The sequence below is a fragment of the Semicossyphus pulcher genome, unplaced genomic scaffold, assembly GCF_022749685.1.
Source record: "Semicossyphus pulcher isolate SPU_LCO1_2020_fin unplaced genomic scaffold, fSemPul1.0.p SCAF_12, whole genome shotgun sequence".
Classification (NCBI taxonomy): domain Eukaryota; kingdom Metazoa; phylum Chordata; class Actinopteri; order Labriformes; family Labridae; genus Semicossyphus; species Semicossyphus pulcher.
In genome coordinates this window covers 16,497,102-16,519,550 of record NW_027211626.1, presented here as the reverse complement: position 1 = coordinate 16,519,550, position 22,449 = coordinate 16,497,102, and the positions used below count along the sequence as shown (strand labels likewise).

Here is a 22,449-nt window from a genome sequence, read left to right as displayed (position 1 = left end):
CCCCCCCACACCATCAAAGGGTCATCCAATCAATCAGGTCCGATTGACCCTGCTTGTCAGCGGGCTGACCCTGTGTACACATCAGTCAGTCGGACCACTTCATGTAAGACCGTAGTTTATCCCTCTCTTGTCCATATGAGTCTGTCTAAAGCCATGAGTCACACACACTCGCATCATAATGCTCTACATAACATGTAGCAGTCCTCGTCTATTGACTGTGACCTTTTCAGACAGGAAATGTGGGGAGGGGGGGCGGGTTGTTGCTGCTGCTTGTGTCTATATCTTCTGATGTGAATATTGAGTCAACAACAAGTAGTCGGCCAGTCTTAACATCTGTTTAATTGATTTTGAATGTCAAGTGGAATAAGGTGTGTGTGTGTATGTGTGTGTGCGTTTGTGTGTATGTGTGTGTGTGGCTGTCAGTACAAGTGAAACCCTCCGTGCTTATGGCGACACAGGGTGTCTTTGATCATCGATTCACATAAACACCCTCTTGTGTTCAAAGCCTAAAAGGCTTAGTCCTTCAAGGCCAGAGGAGTGCGTATGTGTGTTTGTTACGACTTGACCCTCACAGAAGTACAATCACCATTTGGTTGAGACCCCACCCACCACACCTGACAAAAAAAGTGTGTGTAGTCAGTGTCTCATCCTGCTTGATATTAAAGTTTACATTCAACTGAATTACGAACTCGTCCTGAGTCAGTGGTCAGCAGCTAACATGGCAGCTCCATCGCTTTTGGGGTAGAGATGTGTGTGGGTATTTCTGGGTGAATGTATTACACCCTCTCAGGATAATGGCCCTTTAAAAATTTAACAGCTTATTATACTGTATATATAGAACACTAACTGTCCGTCACACTTGAATACATTGAGTTTAAGAACAATGTTTGATCTAGAATTAGAGATTTTGCTGCTGGCGCATTTTTCAGGACTCTGTTTTTAAGCACATCAATATATGATCTGTCTGATGACCTACAGTTTCATGTAATCAAGGGCTGCAACTAACAATTACTGTTTTTTGACTGTCAAAATGTTGTCAATTATATTATCAATTAGTTGATTTGGTGTTTGGTCTGTAAAATGTAAGAAAATGGTGAATCATGCTGATCACTGTTTCCAAAAGCCAAAGTTGACGTCCTCAAATGTCAAAAGATATTCAGTTCACTGCCAGAGAGGAGTACAGAAAACAGGAGATATTCACATTAAAGAGTTTTGTTATTTTCCACCGAAAGAAATTACTCAAATGGATTAATCGATTATTTTAATAGTTGGTCCTTAATTTAAAAGTCAGAAAACCTTTAAAAGCCGTTTAGCTCAGTCGGTAGAGCAGGCGCCCCATACACAGAGACAAAGTCTATTTGGTGCATGTCCTCCCCACTCTCTCTTCCCGGTATTTCCAGTCGCTCTTCAGCTGTACTAACTTATAAAGTCAAAGGCAAAAAAAAATATTGTCTTGATCAGATGTTTCCCGTCCAGCTGAGACAGCTGTTGAAGATAAAGGTCAGAGGGCGCAACGGCTCCTGTCTCAGTAGTCTACATTGCACAAGCCCTCTATATAAAACTTTAATTTGAGGTATAACTCTATTGAAGTAAGTACTTCAACATATTTTTTCTCGAAAGTCTTTTTTTATTTTGTTTGTTAGTAGATGCAATAAATAGGCGTATTATACTCAATTGCTTCTCTGATCTTCCCCTTATGTTGAGGACATTTAATGTCACCAGTTTGACATGAATGTGAAGCTGTACAAAACTGACTTACTAAAATATAAAACAAATAATTAATCAAAGCATTTTGAAAACAAATGTGCGCACATGTCGGTGTATGTGTGGTTTAATAGGTTTTCTTCTGTCCTTTAAAAATAAAGGATAAACTGTTTGGTCCCTTGAGGATTGGGCATCCCAAAAGTCCTTCAGGCGGGTGGAACGACCTGCAGGAACATCACACACACACACACCCTTTCCCTCTCATTAGCGATTGTGTATATGCGCAGCCTTGGTAGCGCACGATAAGGGCATGCGACGCTCAGCAGACTGCGACGTTAGTCACGCAGCCCCCTGCATGCACATTCACAGACTCGCGCACACCAAAAGCACTGACTCACCACTGCCTGAGCGATGATAGCAGCGATAAGAGATAAAGCGGGGGAGCGAAAGAAAGAGAGGGAAAAGGGGGAGAGGGAGGGGACACCCCAATATCTGCCGGTCCCAGAGAGTAAAAGGGAGACAGAGGGGTGGCCATGTGGGCAGGTGTTCTGTGTGTGTGATTAAGACAGAAAGACATTTTTAGTTTTAAGAAGGTGATGAAGGCCAGTAAAGGTCATTATCATAGCGGTGTGTTTGTGTGTTGTTCATACAGGTCTACTCAGAAGCGGTGCTGTTTAACCTCTGCTTGTTGTCCAGTGAACAAGTCCCACCAGTGAAACCATCAGTAATAATTGGGCAGACAGCCTCAGTGTCCTAATCAGTCTCCCCTGGGACGTCCCTCTTTTGCTAAATCAACAGTTCCCTCTAGATATTGCACTGGCTCACAGTTTCACCAGCCAACACACAAAAATGTTATTTTCTCTTGAAAATATGACAAGGACAGCAATGTTTAATCCAATAAATCCTTTGACGTCCAATTATCAGTGTTTGTTACACTGCAAACAACAAGATGAAATATTCATAAAATCAGTCACATGATGGACTCCTGTTTGTAGCAAACTATAAAACTGAGTGCTTTGTTTGTGTCTGAAATTGCAATGAAACTCCAAACCACAATTGTTTTGAGCTCTGCTAATGTAAGTTGAAGTTTGTTTGTGTTTGTGTATTATTTATCAAGTAAGGATATTGTATAGTGAGCAGGTTGTTATCCCGGAATGGAACCCTGATTACACAGCTTTTTACATGCGGCATCAATCATGTGACACAAAATATTGATTTTATTAATTAAAAAATGATTATCTTGAGCTGCATCCTTAGCAATGGTCTGTTCTACATAACAACAGTCTGTTATTGAGAAATAACAGACCTCGGAATGCTGTAATTAACCAATCAGAATCAAATATTTAAGACAGCCTTTACTTACCGAGTCAATAATTTGACAGAAAATATTGATTTGCAATGATTTAATTAATTTAAAAATGAGTATATTTCTGTTTTCTATTTCCAAAAGTCCATTACACTCACAGTGAGAGCAACGGTTAACTCCGTAGCCTTCTTAAAATGAACTAACCTAGCTATTAATACTCGGATTAAATGGAAGCATTTCCACTGTTGGTGAAGTAAGACAAGCTGAATGGGGTCGCATGATTCAGCGCAGCACCTGATTGAAGTTTTCTGTCTCATCCCTGTCAGTCTGTTGTCATTCAGCGTCTTTAAACACCACCGTATCCCACACAGTGTTCCGTTTAATGTTTACGTCATGTGCCATCTTCAGTTTTGTAGATCTCTCTGTCGTAGCCTTCAGTTTTGCATTTTTTTAACCTCTATTGCTTTCTCTCTGTTGTTTTCATCCCTTTTCTTTTTTTCATTCTGTAAACAAGCCAACGTCGAATTTACCGCACTTCGGGAGATTGATATGATTACAGTTAGTCCTCTGGAACAACCTGTTCTTCATAACAACGGTGTGTTATGGGGAAATAACAGACCTCAGAATGCTGTAATTAACCAATCAGAATCAAGTATTAGCCGTGTAACAATTGTAATTAATACATGGCCCCATAATTGAGCAGAGTTTGATTTCACGTTAGCATTTCTTTCAGAGAAAAGACATTAATGGGAAGATAAACATGCCCCACTGATCTCTGAGAGACAGAAACTTTGGCTCTCAGACACCCTACGTTACATCACATGATTTTTGTGTCATCACGGTATTTAAGTGCAGCTTGGGACAGCTCTCATTTGAAGGTCCAGGCTGTCATAATAGAAAATGAACTGAACTGAACCACATGATATGACTCTCACTCCTCTTTGGAAGATGGAGAGATTCCATTAATTTATGTAGGAGGTGATTAAAAACCATCAGATGTTTCCTAACAGCAAAGTGAGAGAAGGCCTTCAATGTTCCTCTTCCTCACTTTCCCACAATCAGTAGTTCAAATTTACTCTCTGCTCTTCTTTATTGCTGCCCGGAAGGTTTACATGCAAAACACAAATAATAAGCTTCCACACAGCCAGGCTGTGGCCTTGTGTTTTAAAATGTTTAATTGGCTATTTTGTATAAAGCACTCCATAAATAAATTTGCCTCGGTTTCATAAGGCCTGAAGATGGTGGCAGAAGCTGACAGACTAATAGACGAAACAAAGTGAGAACAGACTAATTGCTGACATTGTTTTTGAAAGTCAATAATCTGAAGCTAAACTAACAACTCCCCATCTACAGCTCGTTCCCCCACACACGGTCTCTATTAGCTCTCCTCGCTCTGCACGCCCTGCTTGACTATCTCGCTCCGTCTCAAGCAGTGGAACATGTTTGCCCTAATTGTCGACTTTATTACACGTTTCGCCGTCTTATTAACGTTGCCACAACGTCAATCTCAGCCCGAGTCGGTTTCTTTTTCCACTCGGCTTGGCATATTTGGAGGCCTGGTAATAAAGCATTTCTGCGTGCCGTTTTTGATAGAGGGAGAAGCGAGCGTGTAGCTTTTTAACACATGTTCACTTTGAAAACAATAGCGTTTTTTTTTTTTGCATTTTGCATAATTTGAATATATTTTCTGGCTCGAGGTTTTGTTGAAAGTCAAGTTAATTGCCTCCTTTTTGTCTCTCTCATGAGTGAGGGAAAGAATAAGTGTGTGTGTATGAGCGTGTGTGTGAGTGTAACGCAAACCACAATATAGCTAATATATCAACCTCTCCCAGATTCATCTCATGGCTTGTCATTAGGTGTAGGTTGGTGTGCATGCACGTGTTTGTATATGCACTGATGATGTGTGAGCGCGTGTATGTGTTTGATCACAATAATTACAGAGCAGCTGTGAAATCCTGAAACAGTTCGCTAATAAAAGCCTGAGCGCAGATCTAAGTGGCTGGCAGAGGCTGACAAACTAATAGACGAGATGTGGAGAGGCAGCAGACTAATTGCTGATGTCGCTTTTTTTTAAGTCAATAATTTAAAGTTAAACCAACTAGTCTGTTTTTTTAACATTTTTTTTTCAAGGCAAACTCTGAGCACGTAAAGAAGCTTGTGTTCATCACATATTGGGAATAAAATACATCAGCTGTAAGGAAGACAGCTGACATTTAATGTCTATAAATTTTCTCTATTTCATCGCTTACATTTCACTTATACCGACTTCAACAACTGTATGACAACAGTAATGATTACTTGTCCGAGCTGAAGTCGCATCTTATTTGTGTTCGACAGAATAACGCCGAGGAGTTGCGAGCAGAGCGGCTGCGCAGGGCGACAGAGAGGTTGCGTAGCCCGGTCGTCTTCAACAAGGATTCTGCCGTCAGGAAAACACAGCTGAAGTCCTTCAGCCAGTATGTGGAGAGCCGACCAGGTGAGGGACAGTGCGACACAAACACAAAATGCATATGTTATTTACACAGGGAGGTATGTTTGCACAACTCGCATGCATGCAGTTCACACCTGGGAGAAGGTTACCAGCAGGACGTGGAGAAACCTTTGACTTGCAGTGGTAATTCAAAAAGAAACTCCTGATTGATCAGCTGTCGGCTGTCTGAAACCAGCTGTGTGAAGATGTTCCTTTACTCTCCACTGCCTCTGTTGCTTCTTAACACAGTCAGCAGTTCAACTCTACAAATAACCAGAAATCCTGACTTCTTAAATGCATATTCTGAGATTTAAAGCCAGACATGTACACCATCCAAACAGCTGAGAAAATCACCAATAATCAAAGAACACCTTACATCAATAAAGAAAGTATACAATGTTTTATATAGACAAAGTGCAGATATTCATTCACTCCAAGAACTGAAGGCTGACGCTAAAATGTTTTCAGTACAGGAGAAAATCAGGCTTTCTCGTTAATCGTGGTTAGAGTAATAACCGCAGACTTAACAACAATAATAGTCACCGGCTCTATAAGCATGTTAAACCACTTTTATATATCGTTATGGATCAATACCAGGATTAACATTTGTCTCTCAACGTCTGTGTGCATCTTACTCAGAATGTCCTGTTACTGTTTCACACTCCTTCTGTCCTTCATCCGTCCAGAGGTGAAGAGACAAAAGTCTATCCCTGAGGATCTGAGGAGGGCCGAGGAGGACAGAGGTTCACCGACGGAGCTCGATATTCGCCGACCATTTGAAGAGGAGGTTTGTCATATTCTCTCTCATAAGTTATACTTTTGTCTGCAGACGGCTTTTAGTGCATACTTCTTACCTGCAACAACTAGCAAGCAAAGAATGAAAACTATGAACAGAAAGAAAGACTAAGAGATATATGAGTATTTGAAGTTGTGTCCTACTTCCCCTTTTTTATTTCCTGTCAGCTTTCTTCCCGACTCTCCTGTCTTGTCTTAGATGAATCTATCACTGAGCTCGTCTCTCTGCACCTTCTTTGCTTAAACCCCCCCCCTCCTCTTCACCTTGTCCACCTCTCATCCTCACACACACTCCCTCTTTCCTGTCCTCTCTCCTCCACGCAGACATCCGAGTATTGATCTAACAAACTGCCATGTTAATTATAACAATGTTAGATATCAGCTGCTCTGCCATTTAGAGGTGTGTGTGCGTGTGTCTGCAAAGAAGTTGTGTGCCTACGTGTCCTTCAAGTGTACACACACACTCTCTCCTCAGCCTGGGTTTGAACTTGTGTGTACAAAGAGTGTGTCTATAAGAACGCTATTATTTCAGTGAGTGTGTGTTTGAGTTTGTGTGCCTCTGGAGACCATGGGGTGAATCTCTCTTCCCAAGCAAACGTCTCCTACCCTCGACCCTGCTGCACCCTCCACCCACGGTGCCATGCGCGCGCGCACACACACACATACACACACACCCACACCCTCCTCCTCCCAGTGCCTGGGCCCCAGGGTTAATGGGTGTTCAACCTTTCCATTATCCCGATCAGCCAAGAATTACCTGCTGAATGATGTTTGCATTAATATAATATATATGGTAATTTCCCTCCTCTTAATTACGGCTGGGCCGAGCGCGGCAAGGGGAGTGGGCTGATCATGTGTAAAATTGATTTGCCAAGGAAAAATATGGTGATAGAGCGAGAGCGCGCAAGGAGAGGAGGGAGGGAGGGCTGCTGGGAATCGACACACACACACACGCACAAATCACACGTGCACAGAGGCACACACTCACACGCTGGAGAGAGTACACGAAAAAGTGCTGGCCTGGGTGGAATGAAAAAAAAAAACTTTCTCTCTCTCCTGCTCACTAGTTCTCCTTCCCATTAAGAAAAATGAAGTGCATCAGCAATAAAATGGAGATATTTTTTCGGATGCATCCTCAGTAGTGAATTTGAATAAACATTTCCCTCACTCAGAGGAGCTTCTCTGGAGAATAGCAAGCAGTCAGGAGACAGAGGTGAAGAGGGGTCAGGAATGGAGTGAGTACTCACTGCAGTCAGTTATAGAGTGATGTGTGTGTCTGTGTGTGTGTATGTACAGTCATGGAATGGCTGGTGTTTGTATTAGACTCATCTGAGTGTGTATGTGTGGGTAAGGAGAGCTATAAGGTTTAGTTTTAGGGACCATGGAGACATTTAACCTGCAGGTGGGTAAAAAACTACAATGCAAAAATCTCTTTTCATTTATATATTCACAACAGAAAACCATTTTTATTAAAAGTTTACTTAAAGGCTACCAGACTAGTTCAAGATGAAAGACCTAAGCTCAGTGAGGGATGACCAGTGGGTGTGTCATCATTAATATGAGTATTAATTGTGTATTGAGCATCGGCTGTCAACAGTTTGAGACATTACTGGACAATATACTGAAGCTCAAAGTGCCATTAGGGATGTCAATGATTTTTTTTTAATCAATTCTGCATTTGATGCAGGAGTGTGTTTTTCTATGTAAAACACACGGAGGCGAAATGGTGGGGCGAAGTCGTTCCACCTCTGCGCTGGCATCGGAGGTAGTAACAGCGGTGCAACAGAGGCGAAACAGAGGTGAAACAGCATCTGTGTAAACGGCACAGCCGGCAGGGCGAAACAGCGCCACATGTGTGAATGTGTGAATGTGAAGCTCGCGCTTTTCGTTCACATGGCGTGCCTTTTGCTTCCGCAATGCCGGAACGCAATGTAAAAAACGAACACTGGGGGGGCTTTACGCCGTGCAGCCGTGGCTCGGTGGTAGAGTCGGTCGTCTCTCAATCGGAAGATTGAGGGTTCGATCCCACTGACTGCTACAGTCACAAGTCAAAGTGTCCTCGGGCAAATTGCTCCAGGTGGCATAGCCATCGGGTACGAATGTGCATAGATCTGATTGGAGATTGGCACTTAGGCCTGTGCCATCAGTGTGTGAATGAATGTGACATGTAGTGTAAAAGCAGCGTTGAGTGGTCGCAAGACAAGAAAAGCGCTATGTAAGTACAGTCCATTTACCATTTACGCCGGCTTGCTTGGTCCAATGTAAAATGGCAAAGGTAGCTGGTAGGGTGCTGTAACGTCACCGCAATGTAAAAAACAGCTTTTAACAGCACAGTTAAGGGGTTTTGACCGCATTGATGAGTGGAAGCTAGCTACTATTTTTTTTTATCCTACCTTGATTATCATCCAATTCTACTTTATTATCATTTTCATCCTAATTAGGTTTAAAAAATGAATCAAAAGTTGTCTCTTTAAAAAGACCATTTAGATTAAGAGTGGCCGAGGAGCAGATATGACCCGTCCCACAGCTGTTTTTATAGCATTAAGACAACATCAGTGTTTGGTACAGAACCCCACAAAAATCACACAATAATGATAACTGAATTGATACATTAATCTTTTGGATTCGCTTTAAGCACTTGTTAAACAGTGAGGAGTTTTTTACCTCTATTCTTTTGGTTGAGATGTTGAGTGTTTACTTTTTGATTCGGCCAATGATTATATATGAACATCCCTTAAAAGTGTTCACCTGATTGTTTGGTTCGAGTTCTCTGATACGGTATTTAAAGCTTTGCTGCTCTTTTTGCTGCAGTATAAAGTTGTTAAGATGTAATAGAGAAGAGCTGTCGATCTAAGAAGCAGCAACAGTTTGTCATTAGCTGTACGTGTCATCTCTTATTGTTATATAAACTCTAGCGAAACGTTCTTTTGTTTCATGTGTGGTAATTCTGTAGACACTGCACAACTATTGTTAAATTCTCCCTCCCTCTTCTTTACATTTCTTTTCATTTCTTTTTCTTTCTTCTTTCTCTTTTTTGTCTCCTTGTTACCTTTTTGCTTCATTCCATCTCTGTATTGCTCATTCTGTCTCATCCCTCCATCCTTTTTTCTCTGTCTCTGTTTAATGCTATATCGCACCACTCATTCTTTTTCTCTTATAACCACTCTCTCTCTCTCTTTCTCTCTCTCTCTCTCTCTCTCTGGTTGACAGAAGGCGTTCAAAGACACCAGTCAGTATGTGGTTGGGGAGCTGTCTGCACTGGAGAGCGAGCAGAGGCACATAGACGCCCGAGCAGCGCGCGTGGAGAAGAGGCTGCGCTATCTCATGGACACAGGTACCCCAAGCCCAATTACACTGGAAAAACTGTTTTGGCAAATTGAGCGTACGCACGCACATACACACGCATGTACACTCGGGGAGTTTGTGTGTGTGTGTTTATGTGTGTGTTTGTGTGAGAGAGAATCTTTGAAGCCCCCTCCCCTCCCTCCCTCTCAGTTGAATGTTGCACGACGGAGCGCTGGGTGGATATGAAAGGAGGGGATGGGGAGGGGGCTGAGGGAGGAGGAGGTGGAGAAGGGGAGGGGAAGGTTGGGTGGGGAGGGAGTGTGTCTCGGGGATGGGAGAAGAAGGGAGACCTCTCTGGGCTGGGGTGATAAGGGAGCCCTTCATGGGGGAAACGATAACTGGGTGCGATAGCGGAGCCCCAGCCGAAGTCTCCGCTGCAGCCGTTTGCCAGCCGCGGCCCCAGCCAGCCAGCCAGCCTCCACACTATTGAACAGTGCGCTCAGCCATGCACGGCTACACACATACACCCTCCTTCCCCTAGTACATATCTGGCCTTCATTGATATGCTGTATAAGGAAAGACGAGGGTGAGTTAAAGGGAGGAGAGAGGGAGAGGCAAAGAAATGTTAAAAAAAAAAAAAAGAACGGGGAAACACAACATGAGCAGCGACACAGTTCACAAATCCACGACAGACACACACAAATGCTTACACACCCGAGCATACAAAGTGCAATCTGGTTAGGCGTATGGAGCCAGATTCGGGAGGTTTTTATTTAAGATTTGGCCGGGGGTAAAGCCTTGTTAAGACATGAGACAGTGTGCCGAGCCAAAAGAGGGGCCTTGGCTCCGTTAAGTCCCTAACTGAAATTGGAGAATAGCATCCCATTTGTGATACTAAACCGTCCCGTTCCTCACCCAAGAATGCTGTTAGGAAAAAAAAAAAACACGGTTCCAGTGTGAAATTTGCAAATGTCCTGAAAGTGTAACTACAGTATTTCCCGTCGTAATTTAGGAGCAGCTCTCTTGCCTTTTCTGATATATCAGTGCCCTCCTTGCTGGATTTAGCGCCCAAAATCCTAAAAAAGCAACACAGGAGGATAGAAAAGGAGGTTTTTAGAAAAGCAAACTGGGGTGGTGGGATTTGCGCTCACCATCCCCATCCCATTTGGGTTCTGATATCGAGACTATCTCCCCTCCGTTTGTTGTGTTCGCTTTCCTCCTTTTTTTTTTTCCCGCCTCCCTCCCTGCCTCTGTGCCCTCTTCCCCTGTCGGAGCGCGTGCCATTGTGTCAATCTGAAGGGCTGTTTTTCCTTCTTCTTCTTCACCCACTGATAAACCAGCCGCTAGCCAGCAAGACGCCAGGTTATTTACTTCCAAACACCTTCAGCCATAAAGATTTCTCTTTATATAGTTATATAAATATATATATATATATATATAGCTGCGGTCCCCTCCTGAAAAATATGATCCACAAGAAAAAGGAACAGGGTGACAACAGGGAAGGCAAGGACAAAATAATAAAAGGATATCAGGCAGAGAAATTCACCTGCTTTTCACCCTTTTATAACATCAGTGTGGAAAGAAATCGAGAAAATGTGGTTTCCACAAGTCAACACTGCGACGACTTGGGGCTGTAGTACAATAATATGGGTGATATGATGTGTATTATATTCTATATACTAACACCTACATGTTGAAAGTGCCCCCTTTGGTCTGTGTTGCCTGTTGAACCCTAACATGTTTATACTGTAAAGGCCATGCTTAACTCTGAAACATCAGTCATTATTTAAGCTCATGCCAAATTAAGAAAAATGCACCCTGAATTGGTAGTGATGACACTTTTATTGCACGGTATTATGGGGGAAAAAGTTGCCACCTGATGTTGGGCACCTTGCTCACTTCGTGAAAGTGCATTTCTGTTTCCATATCTCATTTTGCAGCACTTATCCCAGAGACTCATCCAATAGGTTATGGATTGTGCCTGTAGGCCGAGGTCTGGAGGCATCAGAGCGAGATGCGCCAGTGACAGCTGGTAACTAAAGTAACCTTTATCACCTCAGCAACTGAGGTCACCTTTCTATAGGCTGTCATAGATGATAGATATTTTTCTCTGGACCCAGAATGTGTGATTGAAGCTGCGGCTGATTGGCTGTAAGCAAAACATCCGGTATTGATCCATCACATCTGACTGGTGCCTGTACTTTACTGGGGGACACAGCAAGACATTACCACCAGCTACCAGCAAATGTTGATATGTTTTACTCTGCAAGGCAGAGTCCAGAGGTCCTTTTTATTTCCCTGATAGTTTAGATAGATGTACAAGTACCACTTTGCAATGAAATAAATATCACAGCCTAACTTTCTTTGAATCCTGGTGAGCTCTTCCCATTAGCTGTTTAAAACTGTTATAAAAGAGTCTCCCTAAAAATTCAAAAAACTTAAAATAAAGCAAAACCTGCTGTCTGCTCTTTTTCAGTTCAGATTCATTCATTATAAGTGTTCACACATGGACATTAGCATGAGAGTAGAACCAACGTTTTCCAGCCTCCAATAGTTTTATATCTCTGTGAAAGTAAACCAAGACTAAAACTCTAGTATTTCCTCCTTTAATCTTAATAATGCAACCAGGCAATGCTTCAAAACAGCGACAACACAAACTCAAGTCCTTTCATTTCCTGCCTGTCCGTACAGGTGCTACTCCTGCATTAAGGCTACATCACCTGTCACGTGAGACCCTTATCAAAACCTGTTAAAAAGGACTCAGTGTTTCTACTCAACTTCTACATTTTTAAATTCTCACGATAATCTTCTCTGTAAAAAAAAATCATTTGCAAAACACATTTGTCCAAGCAAAGTTGCCTGAGTATGCAGGTTTCTCTTTAATGACCCTCTGCTGCAAACAACCACATAGTTCTGTCTCCATTAAAGCATCTCTACTTTATCCTATTAGAAACACACAGAACAACCTCTCATGCAATCTAATGTCAACCTGAATTTTAGTTTATTGTATCCGATCTAAAGCATGTTTTAGTAAGTAAGTAATAAGACAGAGAAAAGTAATAAGCATTTAAAACATTCACCTGCCCAGAGACTACAGATTGACATTAGCTAGCTGCTAAATCTGGTACAAAGCATCTTTTGTCTTTTCTGAGATTAATCTTTTCTGTACGTGGTCCCTGATGCAAACAACATTAACTAAAGAGTAGTTTAGACAGAATTAAGTCTCAGCAGCAGTTGTCACTATTTTAATTGAACTAGAGTTCAGATGTGATCACAACATAAGATTAGATAATGAGAAAGTCAGTGGAAACTTTGAGACATAAGGGGAACGTGGGTCAGCGCTGAGAAGCAGAGGTGAAATGAAGACTGTAGAGAAAGTTATAACTTTATTCATCTTCAAAGTTTCCTTTAAGTGTTTAGCAGTATTTCAGTGTACTCTAAAGGATTGTTTTACCCATATTAGCATTTAAGCCCATGCTTTGTAATGTGTATGAATGTAATTATCCCCAGAACTCTGTGCAGTTTGTTCATACACGGTGAAAAGGCTCTCTGAGCAGGGTAGATGTCACAGCAGTGCATATGATCATATGATTCAGACCTCTTAAGGTAAGTTTGGGTGAGCCCAGTGTGAGTGGTGCTGTTGTAGCTCACAGCTCTGCAGGACTGATGGGCAGATGTGAACAGACAGACCGACTGACCCATGACTGATTGTTCATCTCTCTGCTCCAGCAGCAGAAAGCCTGGGAAGATCCACTGTGCTCTGCTGCTCCTCAATATTCCCCTCTTTGATATCACATGCTTTTGCTTTGTCGTTCCCTCAACCTTTTTGATCCTTTCTTCCACAAGTAGAGTTTGTCATTCTGCTCTTTTTTTAGTGTTTGCCAAAGTCTTCCTTTTTAAAGAAACTTATCCTGTTATTTTTTTCTTTTCTTTTTATCTTTCTTTCTCTGTGTCAGGCTTTTATTCTCAAACCACTTCTGCTTCTCTGCATCACGTTTTATTCGCTCTCTTCCTGTGAATCTTTATTTCTATCTCCTTTCTCTCACCCCTGCTCTCCCTCCTTTTTACACACATCTCCTCTCCATCCCCCCTCTCTACCCCCGGTTTGGGCACAATGCAGCATTTTCTATTACGCGGCGGCCCTCCCCAGATGAATCCCAAGTAATTGGGGTGGTTAATTTATTTACTCAGAGGCAGTTCACAGCACATTAAATAATAGAGATAATTGAACAAGAATTGTCAAGTGTCTTCTGATATCAGACACATTACAGGAGGGAGTGTGCATAAAACTCCATTTCTATGCCCCCATTGTTTATGGTAATTAAGTACACAGATTTATTCCTTGGTTGCCTTCCAAGCTTATGGCAAGCGCCATTGTTGTCTTCTATTAATATGTAATCAGTAAATAGTTTAATTTTCTAATCTGCGGTTGGAGAATTCACTTTCTAACAACTCTTAATTACTGCTGGGCTCTAATGAGTCTCGCCATGCCGACGCAGCCAGCCAATCAGAGGCCAGGCCCGGGCCGGGGGGGAATTTGAATTCCTGCGGCGCCCCCCCTCGACTAATGAACTTGTTATTCTTGCACCACTGGGAGCACTGTCCTTCACACATGCAACATTAGGAGAACGTTCACCTCCTGCAACAGAGCAAATATATTTATACGAGTTTATTGATTATATAAGAAGAATTTGCCTGTGTATTAATTACACATTATTCATTATGACTGGGATTTTACAGCATGTCTAACTTTTCTACATGAGGTATAACATATAACTTTGTTGAAGTTACACGTGAGCTTTCACAGAAGAAATGGCTAGAACCTCAGATGGCATCTTTAAAGGGCCAGTTCCAACCTCAGTCCTATCATGCTATAATGGGGAGCTAATTCCATTATGTTGGGAAAAAATGCAATTTGGCTCTGTGCCTTTGGAGGACGCTATCCGCTTCTCCAATGGGCCCTGGAAAACCTCTGCCAGACTACGTAAAACGCGTCACCTGGTGGAGGCCAGGGAGCTCGCTTAACTACACTTCCTCAATCTAGGACGCCCGCCTCAGATGTCGTGTCTCGTTCAAAATCATCAGGTTTGAAATGTAGATTGCAGACCTGAAGATTTATTAGACAATCCACCGGTATATTCTCGTCGTATTTCGGATTCTGTACCGCTCTGAGCCATTGCCTGCAGCGATCAATGTCCTTGACTGGAAAACAGTAGTATTTCACTCCAGCGTCTTTTGCTGGGCCGTTCCTTTCAGAGGGAGGGGCGCAAAGCACGCTGGGTGTTGTAGGAATGTAGAATGGGCAAAACCACGAGCTGTTTGTACTTCCTCCACAGCTATGGTGCCAATTTAAAATATTATTGCTTCTATCGATTACAGAGAACACCAGCTTTGACTGACAGTGGCTTTTTTTAGGGGCAAATTGCTCCTTAAAAATGTCTTTTAGAACCATGCAAATCTCCATCAGAATTAACCAACCATTCATCGTTACTGTGTTTCTACCCATTCATGTTCTGCCTCTGACCTTGGCTTTGTTAGTTTTCTAAAGGTATTGTTAGACAAAAAAAACTATCAGACACTCCTTATTGAAAATCCTGCTTCAGTTGTGAAGAAGCATTCAAATGCGTCATGTAGCCTTCGCAGAAAATCCCCTGGCCCCTGTTTGAATATATCTCCACCACCCCCTACCTGGCCCCCTGCACCTATTTACACACACCTCCCATTTCAAATAGCTATATAACCTGCAACAATGGACGCAATTATCCAAATAATGGCACTTAGCCGCCGCGCAAAGCTGCCTCTCACCTACTGCGCATTTGATAAGAGATAAACAAGCAGAGAGAGGAGAGAATGAGTTTTAGCTCTCCCAGATTAACATATGTTTAAAAATTGCACTTGACGCCGATAAGATTGACACGGGGTTTTTATGGCGCGCGCTCCTCTAATCTGCCTTTGTGTCTGCGAGTCGACGAGAGGAGAATGGCACAAGGAGGGATCCAGCAAGAGCTTAATGTACTTTACACATGCAGCCTATCCCCCTCAGTATCGGAGGACAGGGACAGAGCGGACTGTCAATAGCTGCACGTTTAGAAAGGGCTGCAGTGGAGGATCGCAGGATGTCAACCTGTGGCTCCAAATCAAACTCACCCTGAAACCTGCAGACACATTTTGATTCAATAATTGTTTTGTTTCCTTTGTTTATCAGGGATTATGTGATGCAAGATCACTACTCTGTTATATTTACACCTGCCCCTTTAACAGTACATGCAGGAATCTCTCTCTTCACTTACATAACATTAGTTTATACCCTTGCATGCATGCTGAAGAAGTAGTACCCTCATATTTTTAAATGTGCTTGCTATTGAATTTCTCCTCCTCCTCCTTTTTAAAGCCGTGTTCACGTTCCCCCTGATCCTCCATCATTTCCTGAGTGCGCGTGTTACGTTTATATTTCCTTAACATCAAGTGAGCCGGCCTCTCACTCTTCTTCCCAGGCCTGTCGTCCTAATCCAGCATTGTGGCAGCATCAGCTTATAGTTTGACTAAAGATTTAAGCTGAGCGACGTGAGAGGCATAGGGACTCTCGCACACACACACGCATACGCATGCACATCAAGCCCTGCCTTGTCTTGTTGCAGCAACACAAACAGCGTGTGCAGCTTTAAGTATATTATCAGGGCCAGTTCTTTCACAAACGTATTGCTGAAGAAGCTTAACATTAATTATTGTAACTTTGGGCAGATTACATCCGTGCCCGCCTTGTAAGCGCAGGCAGACTCATCTTGACCTCCTATACGAGAGCTTAAAGACACAAGAATGGCATTTTACCAACTTTAATGGGATAACCAGTCTAATCTTTCAGCACTGACAGAAGAAAAAGTGTTTAGACTATAATACCCTCCCCAGTTCACAGGCTGAAAGATGGAGGGAGAGAGGCTGTGGCGGTTTGTTGTTCAGGTGCCACATTTTACAACCTCTGTTTTGTTTACTCGGTGTGAAATTAAGAAGTGAAAAATCAAGTAACTTTAAGCTTCAAACGCGGCTCTCCCTCTGAATCTTAAAGGTAGACCTGAGAATAAACACGGGCCGTGCTGGCGGCTTGTCCTCTGTGTGAATTGTGATTGTTGAGCAGAGAGATTGCGACTATTGTTTATCCATAATCACCCAATTCGTAAGCTAAGCTCATGGCGACAGAGATAGACTCGGCCAAGAGGAGATGCGCTCCCTTTCTGGAGCCTTTGGTCATTTTCTTGTTGTTGTTGTTGTCCGGGATACAAAAAGAGCACTCACTTTCAATCAGAGGGTTTTGTATCGGAGCGCAGAGGAATGTGTTTGTGGTCATCTTGAATTCACTTCAGGAGCAAATGCAGCGTTCCTCCCCTATGGGGAAGAAGAGAAATCTGGGGATCACTCCTTTTAAAACCCATTGCCTTTTTCTTGCCTTTGAGGGGACAAAACAAAGGATTTGAGCTTTTTTGTTTTGTGTGAAAATGTGTGTGTGACTCTAAGGTTCAACTGGGTCAGAACACAGATTAACACCCCCCCCCCCCCACACACACACACACACACACACACACACACATATACACTCCCATCCCCGCTCATGCCCTTAATCTCCTCGGCCATTTGAATGTTTGAGCAGCAAAACAATTTAATTAGTCAACTTGCAAGGACTCTGCACAAACGCTCCTGCCTCCCCCGTGCTTTCTGCCCCCCCCCCTTCAGTCCAGCACAGTGACACCACCCGCACTCCCAGATGTGCACCGCTACTCCCCCCCCCCTCTCTCTCTCTTCTTTTCTCCAGCTCGGTGTCAGCCTTTCATACATTCTTTAACAGTGGGGATGAAAGAGGGATTTTTAGGAAGATTAGGGAACGGGATCCTCCAGGCATTGTCTGAGAATCTTCAGATAAAACGAGCTGGGTGGATGGAGTCAACGGGAGGGACGGGTGGGGGTGAGATATTTTGGGAAGGCAGTGCAGCAGTTTGTAAAGTGGTGGAGGAATTATTGTAGTCGATCCTTTTTGTCTGTCTTTAATTTTCTCCTCGCTGATGTAATGATTCCACATTTCCTCTCCATCAGTTAAAGTTGCACCGACTGGGCTCCTCCTTTTCCTCAGCCTGCCAGCGATAGGGCCGATTAACATTTTCAGCAGAGGGGTGAGTAAGTGGAGGAGGGGGTTTGATGGAGAGAATTGGGAGGTGGACAATGGCCGCTTATGATAATCTGCTCTTTATTGGAGCATCCCGCCAATGCTTTCATCAGCCGCCTCTCTGCCTGAGACCCCATGCAGCAGCCGGGCCAACAAACCACGCCGCAAGCTGCCAAACACATCGTCACATACAAACACAGGCACACACACATATGCAAGCACTGAATACACAAGTCGCACATTAACAAACACACTGAGCGTACAGTCTGTGTGTGTATGAAAATAATCAGCTACACACTCTCTTAAAAAAAACACACAGTGATGTAGACAATTAAATAAACCAGAGCCACAGTGTTTATGTCAATTTATCTTAAAGGTTAATTTGTTGGTTTAAAGTGAAGCTGTCACAGATCAATCCACCTATGCTGCCACACCTCTACTTACATTTTCTGTATTATCTTTATCCTGCTTCATCTCTTAGGAAGTTAAAATAAAAATGTCGCTCAGATCCACCAGAGATATTATTTTTCTTTGTTATTATTTAGTTAACAAACTGCAGCCCAACGACATAATTGAATTTCAACCTTGCAGTCAATTAATCAAGTCTTTCTTATGGTAACGGCCGCGGTGGCGCTCCACAATGCAGGTTAATGACAGAGGTTTGGCCAGTAATTACACCATTCACTTGCTAACACAGCTGCTCGCCATGCTACCGTTGTCATCACCCCCCCATACACACTCCTCCCCATTTCCCATTGTAATGAGCACTCCAGGCTACAAATACCAACAGCTGTCTTACCCAATACATTTCCATTTAAATATCTATTTAAACACAGCAATTTTGCATTTGTGTATTGAATCCAGGCTTGAGCCAGTGGCAGTAACAGCCGGCTGTTAGTGTAATGTAATGCTGTTTCTAATTGAAAGGTGTCAGCGGGTATTTAACACATTTACAAACACATTAGAGAGTATATTAAACAAACCAAGGACTTAATTCTTTTTGCTTTACCGCTAAAGATTTTAAATTTGTGTGATTCTTCCCCCAAATATATATTTAATTACTATAGTGAATGGAAAGGACAAAGCTTCTGCCCTGAGAGGAAGTGGAGACAAACAGGGAGTAAAAATGAAGTAAAGCATGCAATGATTGTGTAACAGAGAGTGACGGTGGGAATAACTAGAGAGTCACAGCACAGAGATGTAAGAAGGATGACTAATGTTGTTAGCAGAGCCATTACTGCCCCACAGATTAATTCATCAAGCAAATTCATCATCGTTCACCTCCCCTCTGCCTCTTGTCACAAGGCGTGTAATATGACACCCCTCAAATTTGTTCTAACATCCACCCCAGGGGGGGTCCAGCTGCCCCCCCTTCCTCCTCTCTCACACACACACACACACACACACACACACACACACACCCTCCTCCTTCTCTTTGCTAATGGAGCAGGCGGAGCCACTTATGCTAAAAAGGTTGCAGCTGTCTGTCAGCAGGTTGGGAGGGGGTCCTCCACTCGGGGTTATCACTGCTTTCTGACACATATTGACATTTTTCATTCAGAAATTCTCCCCCATTCATTAACAAATACAAATGTGCTGCTTTATTATTAGCTCAACTTGCACGTGGACTCTTATTGAAAGCTTTTTTATAAATGACATTTACTTTCTGTACCACTCAAAATCTTAAACCTGTTTCTTGTACAAAAGGTTTTTACATACGAGGGATTTGTGAAGGTATAAAAAATCACATTTTTGAATCATAAATCTGAAATACAAATTTATTACACAAAATGTAAAAGTTTAAATGAGGTTTAAAAATGTAATAATTTATCGAATTTAATATGAAGAATGTTTGCAATACAGAAATGTGTCTTCATATCGAAACAATACCTCAGAGATATTAAAACATTTCTACAAAACCTGTGGAAGACTTAGACTTAGACTTAGACTCAAGCTGTACAAGAACGATGCCTTCATTTAAAATTGGAAACATTTTGATTCAAATCATGAAATATCTTATTAAAGAATAAAGTAGCATTTAACGCATGGTGGAGGTACTTGACAGTTAAAAAATACAGCAATATCATAGCCCAACTCTCCAAGTGTGTATTCCCCTGAAGGATGTAAAATCTGACTCCTGCCTTAAATCAGCAGCCCCACAGATACTACTCCGACGTTTGTTTTAAGCTGTCCTAATTAACACCATCAACAGGTACCCAGGTTTACACTAGCGCTAAATCAACTCGTGTTTCTCCGCCCCTCTAAGCTCCCCAAATGGTTCACACCTCAGTGTGTGTGTAAACACATACTCAGGGAGCTAAACCACCTGGCTTAACCTTAGCTTAGCCCCACCGAGCCCCGGCTTATCTGCACATTTCAACAGTGATTCCACAACACTGCTTTTAGCTCTGTGGCTGCATGTGGCAGAGAGGAAGGCCTCGGAGCTTAGCATGGTTTTATAGATGATGGTTGTAGAAAGTAGTCACATCGGGAAATAAAGACAGGCTCAGTTTAGTTGCTATAAATAGCACTGACAATGCTTTATTTCAGCTAACTGGACAATGTAATATATTTTGATGCATTTTCCCATTACTGTATCTGATACACAAGTATGTAACGTTTTGTTTTATGTGCTGACTGTGTTTGTTTTGATTAATTACAGTATGACAAGGGCAGCTTTTTTCCCCAGTCCACTGCTTATTGCTATTTTTAGTTAAATATCATAGGATTCATACACTAGATATCCACAGCTATGAGGCGATTAAACTTAGATTATTGAAAGGTTAGAAATCGTGAATTCGTGAATTCGTTAAATCGTCAAACCCTTTTTGGCTTGTGTTGATTTTTAGTAATTTTTTACCTTTCATGTAACAGGGTGCATGAAAATGTCAAGAAACATTTCAGGATGTTTATCCTGGTTTCCTGTGAGACTGAATTTTTACGTTTCAATGAAAAAAAAAAATTATATTGTTGTTTGAGCTTGAAGTTTCTTTAAGAACTTGTGCAGTGTTAATTTCGTTAACGAAAATTAACGAGAAGACGAGACGTTAACAAGCTAAAAATAGATACAGACGAGACGGGACTAAAATGCGCTCACAGAAAAAGGGGCGTTTTACACGTAATTTGACGCTTCTTCTGCACAAAAAGGAGCGATCACCCACTGTCTGCTTCAGTCAGACTGTTTAAATGAGAAGCGATGATGAATGTATAAAAAGTTGTAACAGTAAAAACCAATGCTGCTGCTGCAAATTAGGCAAGAGAGGAATGTGCAGCATGGTCTACTGTCAGTGCACAGCTTCGATCTGTGGCTTTACACACTTAACGTTACGTTCCAGAAGTTCCCAAATACACATAACCTCACCTGAGGATCTATATTACCCATCGAACATCGTCTGTAAACAGTAAATGAAAGGACGAATGAAAGGTCTTTACAGCCGATTGAACCTGCAGCATTGAATAAGTTAAAAAAGAGAAAACATTTTGACTAAAATGTGATTATTTATTGACTAAAGCTGGACTAAAATGTTTTGAGTTGTCGTTGACTAAAACCATAAAGGGTAAAATGTGACTGAAGCATTTTAGTCTTAAGAATAAATGTAAAAAAGCTGCCACAATTAAATCTGTACGTGTGTCTCTTCAGTGTTTTTGCAGCGATCAAAACAAATCTCACACATTTCACCTCGGACTTTAAGATATTTAACGTTCTGAGCACAGATGGCCCCCTCTTCATGTTTCTGCTGCTAGCTGTACTGATTATGTAAAAAAAAAAACTCCCTCCCAGCCCGGCCACACTCGAGCAGAGCAGTCAGAGGAGAAAACGAACCCAGGGCCTAACAAATACATGAAGGTTTGGTTTAACTAAATCCCACAGATAATGGCCACTGTGTCAAAGACTAAAGATAGCGGGAGGGGTGGTGGTGGTGGCGGTGGCGGTGGCTGTGGCGGCAGTGGATGGAGGGGGGGATTACTCCGGCGTTTTGCATCAGTTGCTTTCTGCTGGGTGGCCCTGCTTGTCAAAAAAAAAAAAAAAAGAAAGAAGAGAGAGACGGAGGGAAAGAGAGAAGGAGAGAAAAGCATTTAACGCGGCACATTGAGAAGAAGAGGGCTCTTAATGCCATCAAAGCAAGGGGAGAAATCAGCCATTAATTTATTCTGGCCCTCACACACACACACACACACACACACACACACACAACCACGCACACCCCTTCTGTTGTTTCCTCCAATTGTTGATAATTTCAGTAACATCTGGTCCACGCCAGTCTTGGAAGCCCACCAGAACCAAGGTTGACAAAATGTTCCCACTGATCCCCGTCCCTGTGCGCGCGTGTGTGTGTGTGTGTGTGTGTGTGTGTGTGTGAGGCGCGTGCACACCTTAAATGATTTGTGTGTGGATTGAATTATAGCCCTGACGTGAGGAGAAATTTTTCGCCCTTAGATTCAGGAGGAGGGGGGGGGGGCAGATGACTGGGCTATTCATTGGCTGATAAGAACTGATGGGGAGGTTAATAAGCTACACACCCAGGTCATCACAGGCTTTTTTACTGGGCTACAGAGGAGAATGGAGGACGATGATGATGATGAGAGGAGGTGTGTGTGAATATGTGTGTGTGTGTAGCAGGTTGTAAGCTGGTGGAGTTGGAAGGAGTGCATCTCTTCGGTATCTGTACTCTGACACACCTTTAAAGGTCCCTCAAAGTTCTTACTATCGAACTAAATTAGCTAAATCTCACTTTT

At 42.5% G+C, this 22,449-nt stretch overlaps 1 protein-coding gene across 7 annotated transcripts in view; it reads left to right on the top strand.

Annotated features, from left to right (window-relative positions):
- Nucleotides 1–22,449, top strand: part of ehbp1 (EH domain binding protein 1) — a 157,150-nt gene that overhangs the window by 111,271 nt on the left and 23,430 nt on the right. For 6 of the 7 annotated variants that reach the window (XM_069658238.1, XM_069658235.1, XM_069658240.1 and 3 more), the window contains 3 exons: nucleotides 5,348–5,486; nucleotides 6,167–6,267; nucleotides 9,486–9,609. In XM_069658238.1, coding sequence (XP_069514339.1) covers nucleotides 5,348–5,486; nucleotides 6,167–6,267; nucleotides 9,486–9,609 — 364 coding nt within the window. The remainder of the gene's footprint in view (nucleotides 1–5,347; nucleotides 5,487–6,166; nucleotides 6,268–9,485; nucleotides 9,610–22,449) is intronic. The other variant, XM_069658234.1, reaches the window with a different exon arrangement.